This window comes from Neodiprion pinetum, chromosome 4 (assembly GCF_021155775.2).
Source record: "Neodiprion pinetum isolate iyNeoPine1 chromosome 4, iyNeoPine1.2, whole genome shotgun sequence".
Taxonomy (NCBI): domain Eukaryota; kingdom Metazoa; phylum Arthropoda; class Insecta; order Hymenoptera; family Diprionidae; genus Neodiprion; species Neodiprion pinetum.
In genome coordinates this window covers 9,526,942-9,542,815 of record NC_060235.2, presented here as the reverse complement: position 1 = coordinate 9,542,815, position 15,874 = coordinate 9,526,942, and the positions used below count along the sequence as shown (strand labels likewise).

At 35.5% G+C, this 15,874-nt stretch overlaps 1 protein-coding gene across 2 annotated transcripts in view; it reads left to right on the top strand.

The window, feature by feature from the left end:
• The window catches only part of Cow (Proteoglycan Cow), a 110,023-nt gene extending 99,874 nt beyond the window's left edge, over positions 1 to 10,149 (top strand). The window contains exons 7-11 of one of the 2 annotated variants that reach the window (XR_006882851.2): positions 205 to 424; positions 522 to 681; positions 2,285 to 2,511; positions 4,350 to 6,360; positions 6,497 to 6,630. Coding sequence is in view for 1 of the 2 variants with exons in the window: in XM_046623473.1 (XP_046479429.1) it covers positions 205 to 424; positions 522 to 681; positions 2,285 to 2,511; positions 6,497 to 6,627 (738 nt within the window). In the remaining variant the exon portion in view is untranslated. Of the gene's footprint in view, positions 1 to 204; positions 425 to 521; positions 682 to 2,284; positions 2,512 to 4,349; positions 6,361 to 6,496 lie in introns of both variants that reach the window. The other variant, XM_046623473.1, reaches the window with a different exon arrangement.
• Positions 10,150 to 15,874: the final 5,725 nt, after the last annotated feature.

The following is a 15,874-nucleotide window of genomic DNA, read 5'->3' as shown; positions in this document are numbered from 1 at the left end:
TTGCAAAGTTTCTGCAATATAAGCCGGGTACATACGCACATACATGAGCATACATTAGATATATTTTTACCTTACAATTTGATAAAATATGAAGCATTGTTCTCGTTCCTAAAACTAAACTTCAGTATTATGCTTTACGTTCTTTCGTGTTCTCTCAGCCTAATTTTGTTGTATACTAATCGAACGTTTCTTGTTTGGGAATAGGTACCATTGGCAGGTAGTAACTATGAAGATAAACATCTCATGTACAATGAAGTGATGGAGAAGACCCCGTCCTCTTCAAACTCAGTCCACAGTCCTCCACAGACGCCAAACCGTGAACCGGACTGTCCGTCGAAATTGGCAATGGCCAACCGACTTCTGGACTGGTTTTCTGTCGTAATGGCCGACGTGAAACACCGTCGGCAGCACACTAAGTCAAAAGGTATAAAAATATATATCTCATTTTTAGGCTCAAACGATGTCTGTAAGCTTACGTTGGACAAGAATAAATGAAATTCATTTTTCTCTTGCATGCTCAGGTCACTTTCCTGCCGGCTGTCAAACTGAAGTTAGGTGGATGTTCGGCCACTTGGACATTGACGCCGATAGTCGAATCTCTCTCACTGAACTTTATGGACTCGAACACGATCAGAACGAGCCTTGCCTCAAACCGTTCCTTGATGCTTGTGATACCGATAGGTAAGCTTACGTAAATATTCCATCGAAGGAAATACAGTAACGCATGATTTATTTGTAAATTTGATGTGTAAAGTCGAACGCTTGTGGTGTGGCTTGATAGCTTGGAAATAACCACACCTATTGTTGCCTAGTTCGAAGTTCAGTGACTCGAAATGACCGATTCTCGTTCTTCCTACATGGGGCCCAGTTGTGACTTATGAAACGTCCTGCTACATACTAATTGTCAAACTATTCTTTTTTACTGCACCTATCCATGCAGTCACTAATTCACCTGTAGTAGTACTATGACGCCAATTATTGCAAACTATCAAAAGCTATACAGAGTATCGATCTTCGTCAGAAATAGCATTAGTACATGCGCATGGGCGGTAATCATCGTGAAAGCATTTAGACAAACGTACATGTAGCACCAAGAGCATTTTACAAACGTTCATTCGCTGTACATACACATCTACTTTCTCGTGTACTACTCGGAAAACATACTTTATTGACATTTATGAAAACATCTCTAGATTCGATAAAGTGGTTAAATATACCTGGGACGGCTAAAATTAAGTTTACATTTAAGAATTTTTTTCGGGTATAAAATTTAATTTTATTGAACAACCATTCTACATGTATCTTTTAAAGTACGACATTTCATTTATAATGTGTGAAAAGTTGTTTGAAAAATTTCAAAGGGTAAAAAAGTTACAGTCGTTCTTCTGGGACATGCTTCTGTTGATCGTGTTTGCGGTACTAGGCATCCGCTATTTTTGAACAAAAAAAAAGAAATATCACAGTAGATAGATAAAACTAGTACTTATCGAGCCGGAATTTAAAAATTCAATTTTTCCGGACCATGGCAGTCTCTGGAATAAAACAGGCGGTTTTTCGCTTCAAAATTGTTCAGTACTTTAATGAAAAAAAAACCATGCCTGGTACCGAAAAAATAGCTCGAGAAGTATTGCAGTATTGTGTGAAACATAACTGTACAAATCTAGATCTCGATCGATCCGGTAGTCGCGGAGATATTTCTGGTACCGCTTTTGAAAACACTGTTTCGAGAAAAATGTGTTTAAAGTTTTGAGTACAGTTTACACTGACAATGAAATAACTGGTATATTTTAAACTTACATGACGTCGTAGATTCTTGGGCCATATGACCGATCTGCCTGAGATGGTAACATAATTTTTTCAGTTGCTTGGTTGTTTCGCTGACAAGTCCTATAGATATAGAATTAGAATGTACGAAGTAGACTTGTGAAAAATGTATTTTTTTATTTTAAATTATATGGCGCCAGTAACACTGTAAAAATAACAATTGAGCAAACTGATAGCTTTTTCGAATTGAACTTTTCTACATGAGCAATTGAGATATGAACCGCGGAAGAAGAGACTGCGAGCAAAAACAGCATTTGTGTTACAGCCGGTGGAAGCCAACCGAATCACGCAGTAATCTTTCACTTGGGTCAAAGATTTACATATCTCACTAATATAAAATACATGGTCGAAGTTAAAATCAGTGAAAGTCATTCAAAATAGTGGCCCGCTTGGCGTGAAATGCCACTTTCCAAATTTCTCGAATCTTCTTACCCTTCAATTCACCCTTCATTGCTTTCAGAGATGCGTATGTCAGTGGACCCGAATGGTGCGGATGTTACTCGAAAGCTGAGCGTCCGTGTGCTGCCGTTCGTAGACGATCGTCTCCAGAAGTTGCGCCAGCTTGTGATTCAAGAGGCTACTATCGCAGTACCCAGTGTCACCGAGGCCTTGGCCTTTGCTGGTGCGTAGATCCTCATGGAGTCGAATTTGCCGGGACCAGGACCCGCGGTACTAAACCTGATTGCGGTAAGTCAACGATGATCCTAATATGAATATGTTTCATGATTCACACAAACCACAACCAACTTTATACGATATCTGTGTACCGTCCAAGCACGTAACTACCATGTGTGTGCGCGTGCATAAGACCCTTATATGTGGTCAGCGTTGCTAAACTTGCGTATCTCAAACTTGAGTTCCAATTGCGTGCAGTGTGTAATGCATACGCTACACTACTCAAGCCCAGTTGTTATTTTTCGTCACCTTTGGTGATGTAGGAAAAGTATTGGTTTTGGTAAAAAATTACTTTTTTTAATTTCAATGAATCCTTACGTTATCGGACCTTTAGTATTCGACAAATAGGTTTTTAGAAAAATATGGGTCTGTCTATCTGTCCTGACAAGCCGAAAAAAATGTCTTGCTCCGTTTTCCTTGAACGTTTACTATCATCGGAAAAAACTCAAAATTTCAACTTTCGAAGGACTCCCGCAATGATTTCAGACACGGCTCAATATCACTCGAAAACTTTCAAACATACAGAACTTTACATTTAGTTGATGAGCACGAAAGACTTACACATCCCGTTTAAATTAAAGATTCACCTTCACCAGAGAATAATAAGCGACCTATATTATTCATTTCCCTTTTCAAGTAAAAGATGTGTTTTTCCAAATTCAAATCAGACGTGGGCAAGGTAGATGACGCAATCATTGAATATTATTATTAATATCGGTTGGCACTAATGGCAACATTAGTTTTTACACAGTTTTTTTTTTTTTTTACCCATAAGTTGCCAGTACTTTATTTTCTTTCATCTTACTACAGTTAGTTGGTCTATGTCTCCACGTGCGAATTACGCAAAGCATAAGCAACATGTAAAATAGCTTCAATTTTATTTAAAGAAACGATACAAGAATTTCCTCAAGTTCATCACTATCATTTTTGTAGTGCTACGTTTGCAGGGCGTTAACCTTTCGAGCTTTACTTGTGGAGAAAAAGGTGAGCAGCAACCCTTACTCTGTCGCTAATTATTTACCTTCAAGACGTCCATCGTCTCGTTTGGTAGCTCGTTATAGGAAAAACGAAGATTTTGATTATTACTACTCCTGGGTAAAGGTAAAATAGGAGGGAAGGAACATCACTGTAGAGTTGTGCTTTGACCATTAACCGTGATGTGCGCACACGGGTGCCAACCATTTCACATTTTTATTAACAATTTTCTGAACATTTTTTATTTAGATCTAAGCTTCCTGATCCTCGCGATGCAGCCTATTTAGAATCTATTTCCTTATTTATGAATAAAAAAAAATTTCTTACTACAAACATATGGGGGTTGAAAACACGTAGCCGCGGGGAGCACCCATGTACCCACTTACAGATGAAGAATGATTTAGTTACACGGAAATAAGTTTTAATATTGATAAATGTTTTAAGAAGATAACACAGCTTAATAAGAAAATAAAGAAAGCTATGGTACGTTATTACCATTACCACTAACGTTTCGAACATCTGTCAACCGCCAAAGATCAAAACTGCCCGCGCGTTGCCTGCGGAGCCCTCTGAATCCCTGTTCTGATTTCTATGTGCGGCAACTGAATTGTCTTATAAGACCTGAAAATAGCTCAAATACTTTTTATTTATGCTTATTTAATGAAGTCAATCGATTTTGGGTAGTTCCGTTCACATCCACACTCAAAAAGTAATTAAAACTAGAGACGAGTACCTGGGTACCCTGGGTGCGCATTTACGTGGTAATAGCTGGGTGCGCACATACGGGTTAAGAGAGTTTGTTCGTTTTCCATGTGAAATAGCGATACCAATACTGGATGTGTATGAGATACAGTTCTACTGGAACATACTTGCAGTACTAAGTATCTTGATATTTGGGATGAGGAGAGAAGTCCGAGTAGAGACCGAGGAGTGGCAGCCTGTGTAGTTGCTGATCAGCATGAGCTTCCTGCGTCATTGGCGCCGCGCTGATGGGCAGCCCTTGACTTACCTCACCAACTAATAACTATACGTAAATAATTCTCAACATCCATCTAGGGATTGAGCCCTAATACACTAGTGAACTCGTGGCTATCGCAGGACGAAGTACTTCTACCCTAAGGATGATCAGGCAACCTAAGCTTGCTACTTGTCCCTTTATAGTGCGGTACTTACGACTATAAGTTATGTTTGCACAATCTTCGCTGTTGCAGTGAAAATTTCTGCTTTTTGAGCTGAAATTTTTGCTGCTATTATATTACCACTTAAAATTTCTGGCCCAGCAAAACAAAACAGATGTTGTGCTAGCGCAAGCATAAACAAAATTTTTTTTTTTAATGTAGCTATGCCAAGTTCGATGTTGAGAGAACAATGTCCTCAAAAATGGGTGGCACATTAAAATTGACAGTGAAGAAAAAATTAGCAACAAATGTTGACTAAATTTTGTCACCTTTACAAATCGAAAAAAAATTTAGTGATTGTGCTAGCTCAAATTTCAAGTCAGCACAAGCATTATTTTAAACCATAATATATTTTCAGCAAGAAAATCTACTATAGCGCAACTAATTATCAATGAGAGAACAACGAATTACTCTACTTGTTTATTGTGATTATGCTTATGTGGTTATTTCAGCTCAATAGATGTCCATTTTCTAGCAGTTTTTGAAATTAAACATTTCAAGCTAATTGTAATTGAGATACGTAATAGTGTATACTTAGGTATGCATATTCTCTAACGTTCAGACCTTTTGACCTGACCATTCAGTATTAAAAAACCGTTGATCGATTTTATCATGTTTTTAAATTGAAGCTTTATCACCTAAGCATTCGCACTTTCTGCCATTGGAATAAAGGTCACAGTGCGTTTTTGTGTAAAAAAAACTTTTGTCTTCCCGTATATGGAATCCATATGAAGATAGATCCTTAGGAACTGCTAAAACACGTTTGCTTGACAGTTTCAGTCATTACACGTAAAAGCCAGATGAATAATTTGTATCGAGTGAAGAAGTAGGTCACATTCCAGAGTAAATCTTGAAAGTTTCAAATAACTCAAGAGTATGAATCACAGAGTGATCTTCAGTCGATTTCGATCGTCTAATTTGTGTCTACGTTCGAACGCGATTTCGAGTACAAAGAGGTAGTTATTTCACAACAGGGGAGAAGACTTTAAATATCACCTCACGTATTCGAAGCACTCGTGAGACAAAGAGTCATTATTTGCTGTTTTTTACTAAGTCTTACAGTTTTTGATACAATAGTATCGAAATTTAATTTCTCAGGGGTAGATCTTTAGAATAAGGGGTAGTCCTAGTTAATTCCTAAGCAAGATAACAAAATTGTTTTCATTGCTATTTTTACTGGTGTTGCTGGCTTCGCTTAAGAAACGGCGACGGTAAAATTAAAAAATTGCGTATCTTCACATGAATTTCACTGATGTTTGGACCTTTCGTTTTGAAGCCTAAAACTGAAATCTGGTCCTAACTTCAGTTCGATAGATCAGGTACTTTCAACGTTACGTGTATTTTTGACCAATTTCACAAAAGAAGAACCAATCCGTCGCGTATGGTTTTTCGCATCCGTGCATAATTCTTCAGCAGATGCACCGATTTGAATGTTTCTTTTTTAAAGCTAAAAATGTTTGCGCCGCTGATAGCCCCATGAGATTTTTCAAATAATACTGGTCCATTAATAGCCAGTTACGAAAAATCTAAATTTTCATACCATCGCTGTTTATGATCATTTATCGATTTGGATGATTTGTAGTGGCAGATTATAATCAATGAAAATACGTATTTCAATTTTTGACGCATGATTTTTAATGCCCTTGACGACCCGGAGAAATGACCAAGAACTTACCGTGTTCGCAATAATTTGCCGACGCAATGATAGGTGAAACAAAATTCTACAAAAGATATCGCGAGATTTTGATGGGCGCCTGGCGTGATCAGCACGCATCGAAATCTTTATCTTTACTAATCTTCGGCTGATATATTTAAATGATTGGTTTTGTTCATTCTTGTTTCAGATTCAATAGTGAATAAGTTAAGTAACGGCGGGATCAAAACAAACAGAGTAGATCTCGAGGATGATGAAGACGGAGGTGCCGATCCTGCACAAGATCTCGAAGGTTCTGCTGACCAGCCCTTGGACTTCTAGACTTATGCGTACATCGGCATGAGGTACAGTTGGGGAACACCACTCTGAAATCGGGGGATTCATCACTTGTTAACCTCAAATGTTTCCGTTGTGGTTAAAGGTCTCTCGATATTACTTAGAGCTATCAAAATGCGGTCGAATTTGACTGAAGAAAGGTGCAACACTTGGGAATGAAATATTTAATATCATTACTATAATTGACATGCAATTATGTATAACAAAGAAAAACATGCACTCGAATCGACAGTTGTTACCAATGTCCCATTTGATAATTAGAATAGTATAATAGAACTGTGCAACAGTGCCAGTAAATGATAAGTTTGAACTCGGCATCTGACTTTATCCAAATTATTAAAAAGTAGTGAAAATTTTTAGCTGGATTGTCATTTTGAATTATGGAAAAAAAAGTATCGATGTCCAATCTGATTTAAGCACACTTTGCATTTCTGTATAACAACAAAACTTCGATAAAATATAGACAAACGAATAAATGAAAAAATTAGCACGGAGAACGAAGGAGAAAAGAAACCAATACGAAAAAAGTTTATTTCAGGGCCGAAATTTTAATGTTTCCTTTATACCATGGGTATTAGATGAGTCTGTACCTATCAGGATACCTCCAGGCACAACTGTATTATATACTGAAATTAAATAATATATTAATTATTCAATAATTAAGCTAATAGAATATAGTAACCAGCAATTGTCACTACATTAATAAGACACATACTGCACCCTTACCCTTAATTGATGATCAATTATACTCAAAATATTCTTTCTAAATTTTAATTCTCAGCTCTACCAGTAAATTTAAGTATCCTTTATTATACTTGACGTACGGTCAACTACGACATAAGCATGAAAATGCGGAGCGGGTAAAGTGAATGGGAATAAAATCATCGAAAGTTGTACATTACACATATGTATAATACACTTATATTACACATATGTATATTACACAGTCATTGCTTCTAACGATTTGGGTGTAAGTTTAAGTTGCTCAATTTTCCAATACAATTGAGTTTCTTCTCGAAGTCTGATTTGTTTTTCAAACTTTGACGCAACTCTGCGGCTTGATGTTTACGTAACTCGTGATGCACCACAAAAATGTCCTATTTCATATTAAAAAACCGCTACCACTTTTCGTAAAAATGAGCCATTTCTACTTAATGTTAAAATTATTTCACTTAATGAGTACAAGGTACGCTGTAGAAATTTATAATAACGGTAATTGCTATTATTATGACCATAGTTATTATTATTATATAATCGGTAGAAATGATTGATGTGACTGTGTGAGTAAGAGTCTCGTAATACGAGACAACTAAAGCAAGTTTAATCGTTATTACGATATAGCTAATATTCTGCATTGAACTAGACGAGATACATCTGTCATCGCATCTGTGGCTGTCCTCACCTAAGTACAGCGACTCTCCATTCAAAGAGACACATAATTTCATTACATCTCCGACTGGTGATAATGCTGCAGACAATCTTACGAAAGATTTTTCGTAAAATACCTGCATACCGCTAACAAGAAACTACAGCACCCCAGAGATCTTGAAATGCATACTTCTACTTAAGAATATTGAATGTGACGTGTTGATACTGCTGATGTAAATCTTCCATCTGCAAGAAATTATGTTTCGAACTCGTGGAGATATATTTTGCAACCTCGAATGGAAATCGCGCGAAGTATTGCAATTAATTTTAGAATTGTCATCCCCTTATAAAGAACAAGTTACGGGAGTGCGAAAATGCTAACGGGAAATACTCAAAACTATTGGATTTTTATTAGTTCATCATTAGTTCACAATAGTATTTTTGTGCTCCCATTAGTTTGTCTCTGAAGGCGAAAAGTAATTAATAAATCGAAATTCCGTAAACTTTCACACATACCCATGTATACATATATATGTATACACATATGCATATACAATATTATATATATATTTATATATAATATACACACCTAACAGGGGAAAAACTTGACTTGGATTAATTCAAAACTAACCGTAGGCTTATGAACAATAGGTAAATAAATGTTATAATATATTTACCTATTAATAAACATGACACGTCCCTCTTAGGAATTTAATTATGTAGGTATTATATATACATACATATTATATGTAGTGCATATATATCGATATGCCACTCACAAGCTAGACTTGAAACATCATGCGTGTAAAAGTAGTCTGAAACATTCCCCTTAAAATACTGCATCAAATATTCACGAGAAAGAATATTCATATTAATATACTTGGGTGAGGGTACAACCAACCTTTCAGGTACATGACCCCTTAATATTAGAAGAATGGTAAATTTATTTCTCGAGCAATTTTTCGCGAGGAATACGATGCTGATGATATGAAAATCATCAAAACAGAATTTGACCATTTTTGAAATTTTTTTCCCAGACCAAATAAGAGTGTCATTTCCATTTGTAGAAGTTCGAAGAACGTAACTATCAAATTGACGACCGAAAAAATCATTTTTTTTACTATGTTTGAAAAATATTTAACAAAAAAAAAAAATCGTCTGCTGCTTAAAAACTACCCTAAAGACTTATTTTTATAAGTGATGAGTGTTAAATCGTATTAATTCTTCTCATGTAAAATATTAGAATGTTTGTCGAATGAAAGAAAAGGAATGTAATTTTTATTAACTTTTCAATTTTTATTGCTCGCTCCTATAATCTTCCTACCTTATGTGTTACAACTTCCGATTCGTTCGGCGCTTGTTCTATCCTGTTTGCGGTTAGTTTGGTAGAATATCTAATTCATTTAAGAATGGCATTGTTGCAAGTTTTACCCACCTTCCGAATCGGAAGGTATTACACATTGGGTAGGCAGACTATAGGACCGAGCAATAAAAGTTAATAAAAATTACAATCTCTTTTTTTATTTATACAAACATTCCAATATTCTATATAATAAGTATCGACACGATTCTATTACTAATCGCTTGTGAAAATAGGGTAGTTTTCGAGCAGCAAACAATTTTCTTTATTTGAAAAATATGCTTAAAAAGTAAAAAATATTGATTTGTTAGATCATCTATTTTTCACCGAGTGTAAAATTATATTCTTTAAACTTATACATATGGATTTGACTACAGTGCGATAAGGTAAAACAAAAAAGTGGTCAAATTTTGTTTTGATAATTTTCATAATATCAGAATCATATTCTTTGCAACAAACTACTCAAGAGATACATTTACCGTCCCTCTAACGCTAAGGCGTTATGTACTTGAAAAGTTGGGTGTACCCTAAACTTAAGTATCAAACTCCAGGTAAAACTTATAACATAATTTCTTTTAATCTTACTGAATTGTATATAAAAATATGCAATAAGAATCATCGCTTGTGACTGTACTCATGATGATTTTTGTAAAATGTAATCCTAATCACGGCATAAAGAATTTTTACTGAAAGAAATTACTACTACAATACTAATCTTATCGCTATCATACAAAGTATGTGGATGTAAGAATTCTTTATGAATAAAGGTTGTTGTAGAAGTCTCTGTCTCCCATTAAATTTCTCCACAAACTTCCTAGGAAAACAATATTTGCAACGATGTATCGGCTAAACGGATGATTCTATAAGGCGGTGATGAAAAAACTATTTCTTCATCACTAAAATTGATGAAGAAAAGTAAATGTTAAAATTTTCAAAATGTTGTCAATTAAATAAATCACAGCCAAAATTAAATCGAGAGGTTACCTGGAAACTACAACTACTAGTCGATGATCGCTTACTTTCATCCGGATGAGTTATGGCTTATAAGGTAACGCTACCGTAGCTCGTTTATTCGGTTTACATGAACCTGCAAGACGACCCTTAAAATCAAATTTAAATTACGGAGATATAGGTGGTCCGATTTTAGACATTGAGCTAAATAGTATATTATGCACCAAGCGTTGACTGAAGATATATAAAGAATCACAGCCCTGGGTTATTTTTCGTAACACTTCGACGGGTCTGGGCAGGTTTGGGGGTATTAGCCGTTTCACATATTATAAATCAAGGAACTGACTATCCCGGAAAAAGAAGTTCTTCATAACCAACTACTATCGCGTGAAATTGAAAAGATGAAAAAATTTCGCACAAGAAATATTAACGCCAAAATTACACAAAAAATAAATAAATGTCAATCAATTACATGAACGTGTAATTTACCCGAATATATCAAACCCTTTGTAGGCAACATTAGCATCTCTAAGTTGCTCAATTTATTTTTTCAAAGTTTTTTACGAAGTCAACTTTGAGCTGCAAATATTATGGAGAAAAACTGTTTCGTTTTTAAGTCCAATCGTTTGAAGAATGTTCCGATGGAGAATTTTTTTTTTTGGTCTGTCTGTACATTTTTAAAATTTTGAATTTAAAAAATTCTCAAGTTTTGAAAATATCCGAAAATTCTGAAACGCTTTTCTCTTTGCCAGAAATACGCTGAAGATATGTAGAAGGCTGAACCTAGATTTTCTGAATTTTTCCGAAAATTTCGAAGCGGTAATTGGGTTTTAATTGAGTAAAATTACGCAAGTGCTAGAATAAATATAAAAATAAATAATGAAAATTAATCCATCATGAGGCTCGCTGCAATGGAACTAAAATGCAGAATAAAAGTCTAGTGAATTTACTTTAAATTTTGAATAAGTTTTAACACTGTCTTTCAGTAATACAACTTTTTGGAAATAAGACGAAAGTAGCTGAAAAAAAATTATTCTACCTTTTGCATGATATTGACGTATTTATTAAACCATAATTTTCTTCTCAATTGTTGCAATGCTAAATATTCATTATTGTCAATTCACGGTTGTTCAGAGTGCTAAAAAAGACTGGAAAAAATCTTTTTCTGACGGAAAATTTTGAAATGTCCAGAATTACATAAATAACATTATTGCGAAATCAACGGTTGTTTTTTAATAACTAGTTTTCAAGGGAAATGACTGGAATGAGCCGTTAGCTTTCAAATCATTAAATCCTGTTTCGAACGCAACATTATCCGTAATGTCAATTTTTGTTCTGTTGGCTGCACGTACGACCGTTAAAAAAACGTACTCGTAGTGTTTGGACAGATAGCAATAGATACTGGATCATTTACGTGGATCCGCGAATTAGTGATAGAGGACAGGAGTGATTGAATCGGGATAATTATTAATGAACAAAAAGATACAGTTTATTTGCGCACACGATACGAACCGTATTGCTATAGATCAGAAAGACAACTGATATTTTACATGGGCGAGAGAATACATAGATAATACCCATAAAAGATATTGAGACAGTAGACAATACTTGAAATACATAGCTCATCTGGATCGAAGTGTGACACGGGCAACCGGCAGGATTTGAGGTACAGATGGGCGGGTTTACACGCTCGAAATAGCAATTGACATGAAACTGTGAGGGGCTAGTCATTCCCGAGTATACTCGCTTCTTACTCACGGTAGTAACCTTGTTCAACTTATTTTGCTTATCTATCGAAAGACTCATCGGTACTCGTCGGTACTCGTCGAGTATCAAAGTAAGAAGCGAGTATACTCAGGAGCGAATGCCCCTCGTGAAACTGTAATGGGCGCGAGATAATACTTTCATTTGAACTGTTGCATCGTTACTTTGAAAGAATAAAATTCTGAGATTGGATATGATGTTGGGCAGTGCATATTTTGACCTCTGACGGTCATCGTATAGTCGAACGCTTGAATAAGACCAATGACGCGAAATCTCCAAAAATGAGCCCGCTAGAGCTCAATGTTACACACAAACATAGTAAAGGTTCGAGGGATACGTTTAGCGGTGACTTAGAAATCCAAAGTCAGGGTCGTATTGTAGTATCCCGGAAGGTGGCGATCTCCAGTAATCACATATATCCCTATTGTATACAGCGAGTCAGTAGGCTATGTACATCCGAACAGAAACCTTATACCTATATACAATAAATATAACAATCCAATGTACCTATATCTACTGATTTCCCACGCCTAGATTCCTTAATTAATGGGGTCTCACCAAAATGGCAATGAGGATGGGATATAAATAAATAATATACTGCGGCACCGGATTTTCGATGTCCTTGACTCACCCGGACAAGTATACCAAGAACTTACTGTGTGTACAATAATTTTGCGATCCGCAATGAACGTTGGAAAAATCTGATCTTACAAAGGATATCGCGAAACTTTGTTGGGCGTCTGGCGTGATCAACAAGCCCCGCAATCGTCAGTTTCGCTGGTCCTCGGCTATTTTCCTCTGCACCGGATTGCTCTGTACCGTAGAGAGGGAAGGGATAATTTTGGGGAGAGAAAGAACGGACACTTGAAACGAGTAACATACTCCGGCCACTTCCCAATTACACTAAAGTTGAGAAACTGCCAAGAAACTGGGAAGTCGAACCCTCCAGAGAAAACTGTAATGTGGAAAGTCCGCATGTCCTATTCAGCGCAAGTCTCCTTTACAAGTACAAACCTAGACAGCTTAAATAGCAATCTGTACAAAAACTATTACAGCTGCTGCCCACCAATTAAGCATAACAAGAAAAATTAAAAAACTTCACAGTAATTTGTTAAGACCCAGTCGAAAATACAAAATAGCAAAAACGGCCGTAGATGAAAATTTAAATGCTTGCAAAAAAGAATCATTTTCCCAGAAATTCCTGAAAGAGTAGACCACCAGTAAAAAACATCTAAAAAGTATAGTCAAGGAACAATATTGTAAATGCAGAGAAGAGTCGGCGAAAACAAGTCATAAATGCATCAAACTCAATGCAATCAGCCTCGATGTTTGGTTTAACTATTTTAAAATCTACTGTCGTTCAACTGCTATCTCCAACTGCCCAACCGACTACAGTCTGTAAACCATTCCAGAGTTAGAAAAGTCTTTTAGTCTTGACAGACTACAGAAAGGATTTGATAAATGTAAGCTGCGTAAAGCTCCTGACAAGAACAGTATCTCATACGAATTTTTGAAGAACCTTCCCAATAACTGGCAATTGTACATATTAAGTATTTTCAACTGAGTTCTAGAAAAAGAAGAAACCCCGAAATCATGGTCAGATATTATTTTCAAGATGCTGTATAAAAAAAAAAAAAAAATTTGATTAAGATACTAAGGATATATTAGTTATACATTCTCAACCAAAGATGAACCTCATCGACAATATAGAATACTTTATGATAACATACAAATCAGAAAAAAATCAAGAATAATATGTATGGGGCGTCTCATTTTAATCAATCTAGTCAAATATCTCGTAAACAAAAAGTGTGAGAGAAAAATGTTTTGTACGAAAGTTGTATGAACCTGCCAAGGTCAGATGAAAGTCAACTTGGTTTTTTTTTTTTTTTAGATGAAACAGCATGTTTTTCGTTGGTATCTGAAAGGGCATCGAATTCTGCACTAGAAAGTACATACTTACCTGTACTTACTGATACTTACCACCGAAACTCGACTAGTAATGAGGTACGAGCCGGATAAGTCGCTACGGAAGGTTTCTGTCATACTTGGTTCACGAATTTTGTATGTTAAGCAGGGTTCACCGTTTCGTGCATCTGATAGAGGCGCAATGTGAACGTTCTTACTGTGGTTTCGTTTAAAATTTTTTTTTTTTCAATATTATAACTTTTTTCAAGTTTTTTCTTAATTTTTCCAGATTATTCAATTTCTTTAATCTACTTTTTTCATTTTCTGAAGTTCATGTAATGGAAACAGACACAGGCTCATTTAAGCCTCATTTTGATCCAACATTACACTAATAGTGACAATAAATTAACGCTTTTTTCGATATCCTTGGGCAATATTAAATAATCAAAGGATTCTTTTGGGGACAACCCGCAAGCAATTTGTGATTTTATAAAGACACGACCATGCAGACAATTTTTTGACGAAAAAAATTTCAAGCAGGGGTTCTACGAAATGCGTGTAAAAATTAAAATAAAACATAACTCTGTAAAACTTGAAGTTTATTTCTTGGAGTCTTGGTGCAAATTCTAATCAAAAACATTTCCACAAGGAAATTAAGGGCCTAATATCATTCTTATGTTGATACGTGAAAACCAATGATGCTTTAGACCGACTGTCGTATTGATTATTACTAATATTATAAAGAGGAAAGATTTGATTTTTTGTGTGTTTGAAATGAATAGGCTCCGAAACTACTGGACCGATTTAAAAAATTCTTTCACCGTTGGCAAGCTACACTATTCCCGAGTGACATAGGCTATGTTTCATTTTCAAAAAAATTAGGGATGCTTACTAAAACTTGAATAATCTAACCCAAGTTGTAAAAAAATAAACAAAAAACTTCCTTCAATCGCGTGCGCTGCGAAAACTATTAATGATAGAACAAAATGATGTATTACAATTTTTCAGGACACATCACTATCTATAAAAAATGTCGGGACACCATGTCTCTATCTTTTATAGTTACGTCACAATAAGCGTCCTTTTATTAAGAACTAGCAGCCCATCCCGGCTTCGCACGGGCATATAATAATATTATGCAATAATATAAATGTTATTTTTTTAGAAACTCACTGTAAACATTGTGTATTTTCTTTTATTATATTATTATATGCCCGTGTAAAGCCGGGATGGGCTGCTAGTTGATTATAAAAAGATCTGTTGGCTGAATCCGTATTCCACAATTGCTCGTAACTGAAGTATGTTCTTCCTCGCCCAAAATAAGAGGACAGTGAAAAATTTATTTGGATAATAATAAAGCATACGTGTCCGGTTATTTTGGGCGAAGAAGAACACACTTCAGTTACGAGCAATTATGGAATATAATCGCCGCTGGTTTTGCATGATTTGAGATGGATTCAGCCCATTGAGTATTTCTAAGAGTCAATTATTCCGTCCTCCACATCACTCTTGTTCTCTATTTGGTGTTCTGATCAACATTGAGACAATTCAATTGGAAGATCAAAGTAACCGAGACAATGCGACTGACTTTATATGACGAGCATTACGTTTGGTAAGTTTTTTAATCGCCGAAGATGCTCATCTAATTTTTCAGTATTATTACGAAGTTCTTTAATTGAAATGAGAAAGCAGTCGTACATGACGATTACCACGAGAGGCAACATCTGGTAAATTCTTGCTCTAAGCTACTTTAACTTCAGAAATAAGTAAGAATTTTCCATTTTCAAACTATTACTTACTATTTTGTAAGACAGTATTGAATTAAAGCACTTTTCTAAAGTGTACAAACCACGTTAACATCGATGTTCAATGTAAACTAAT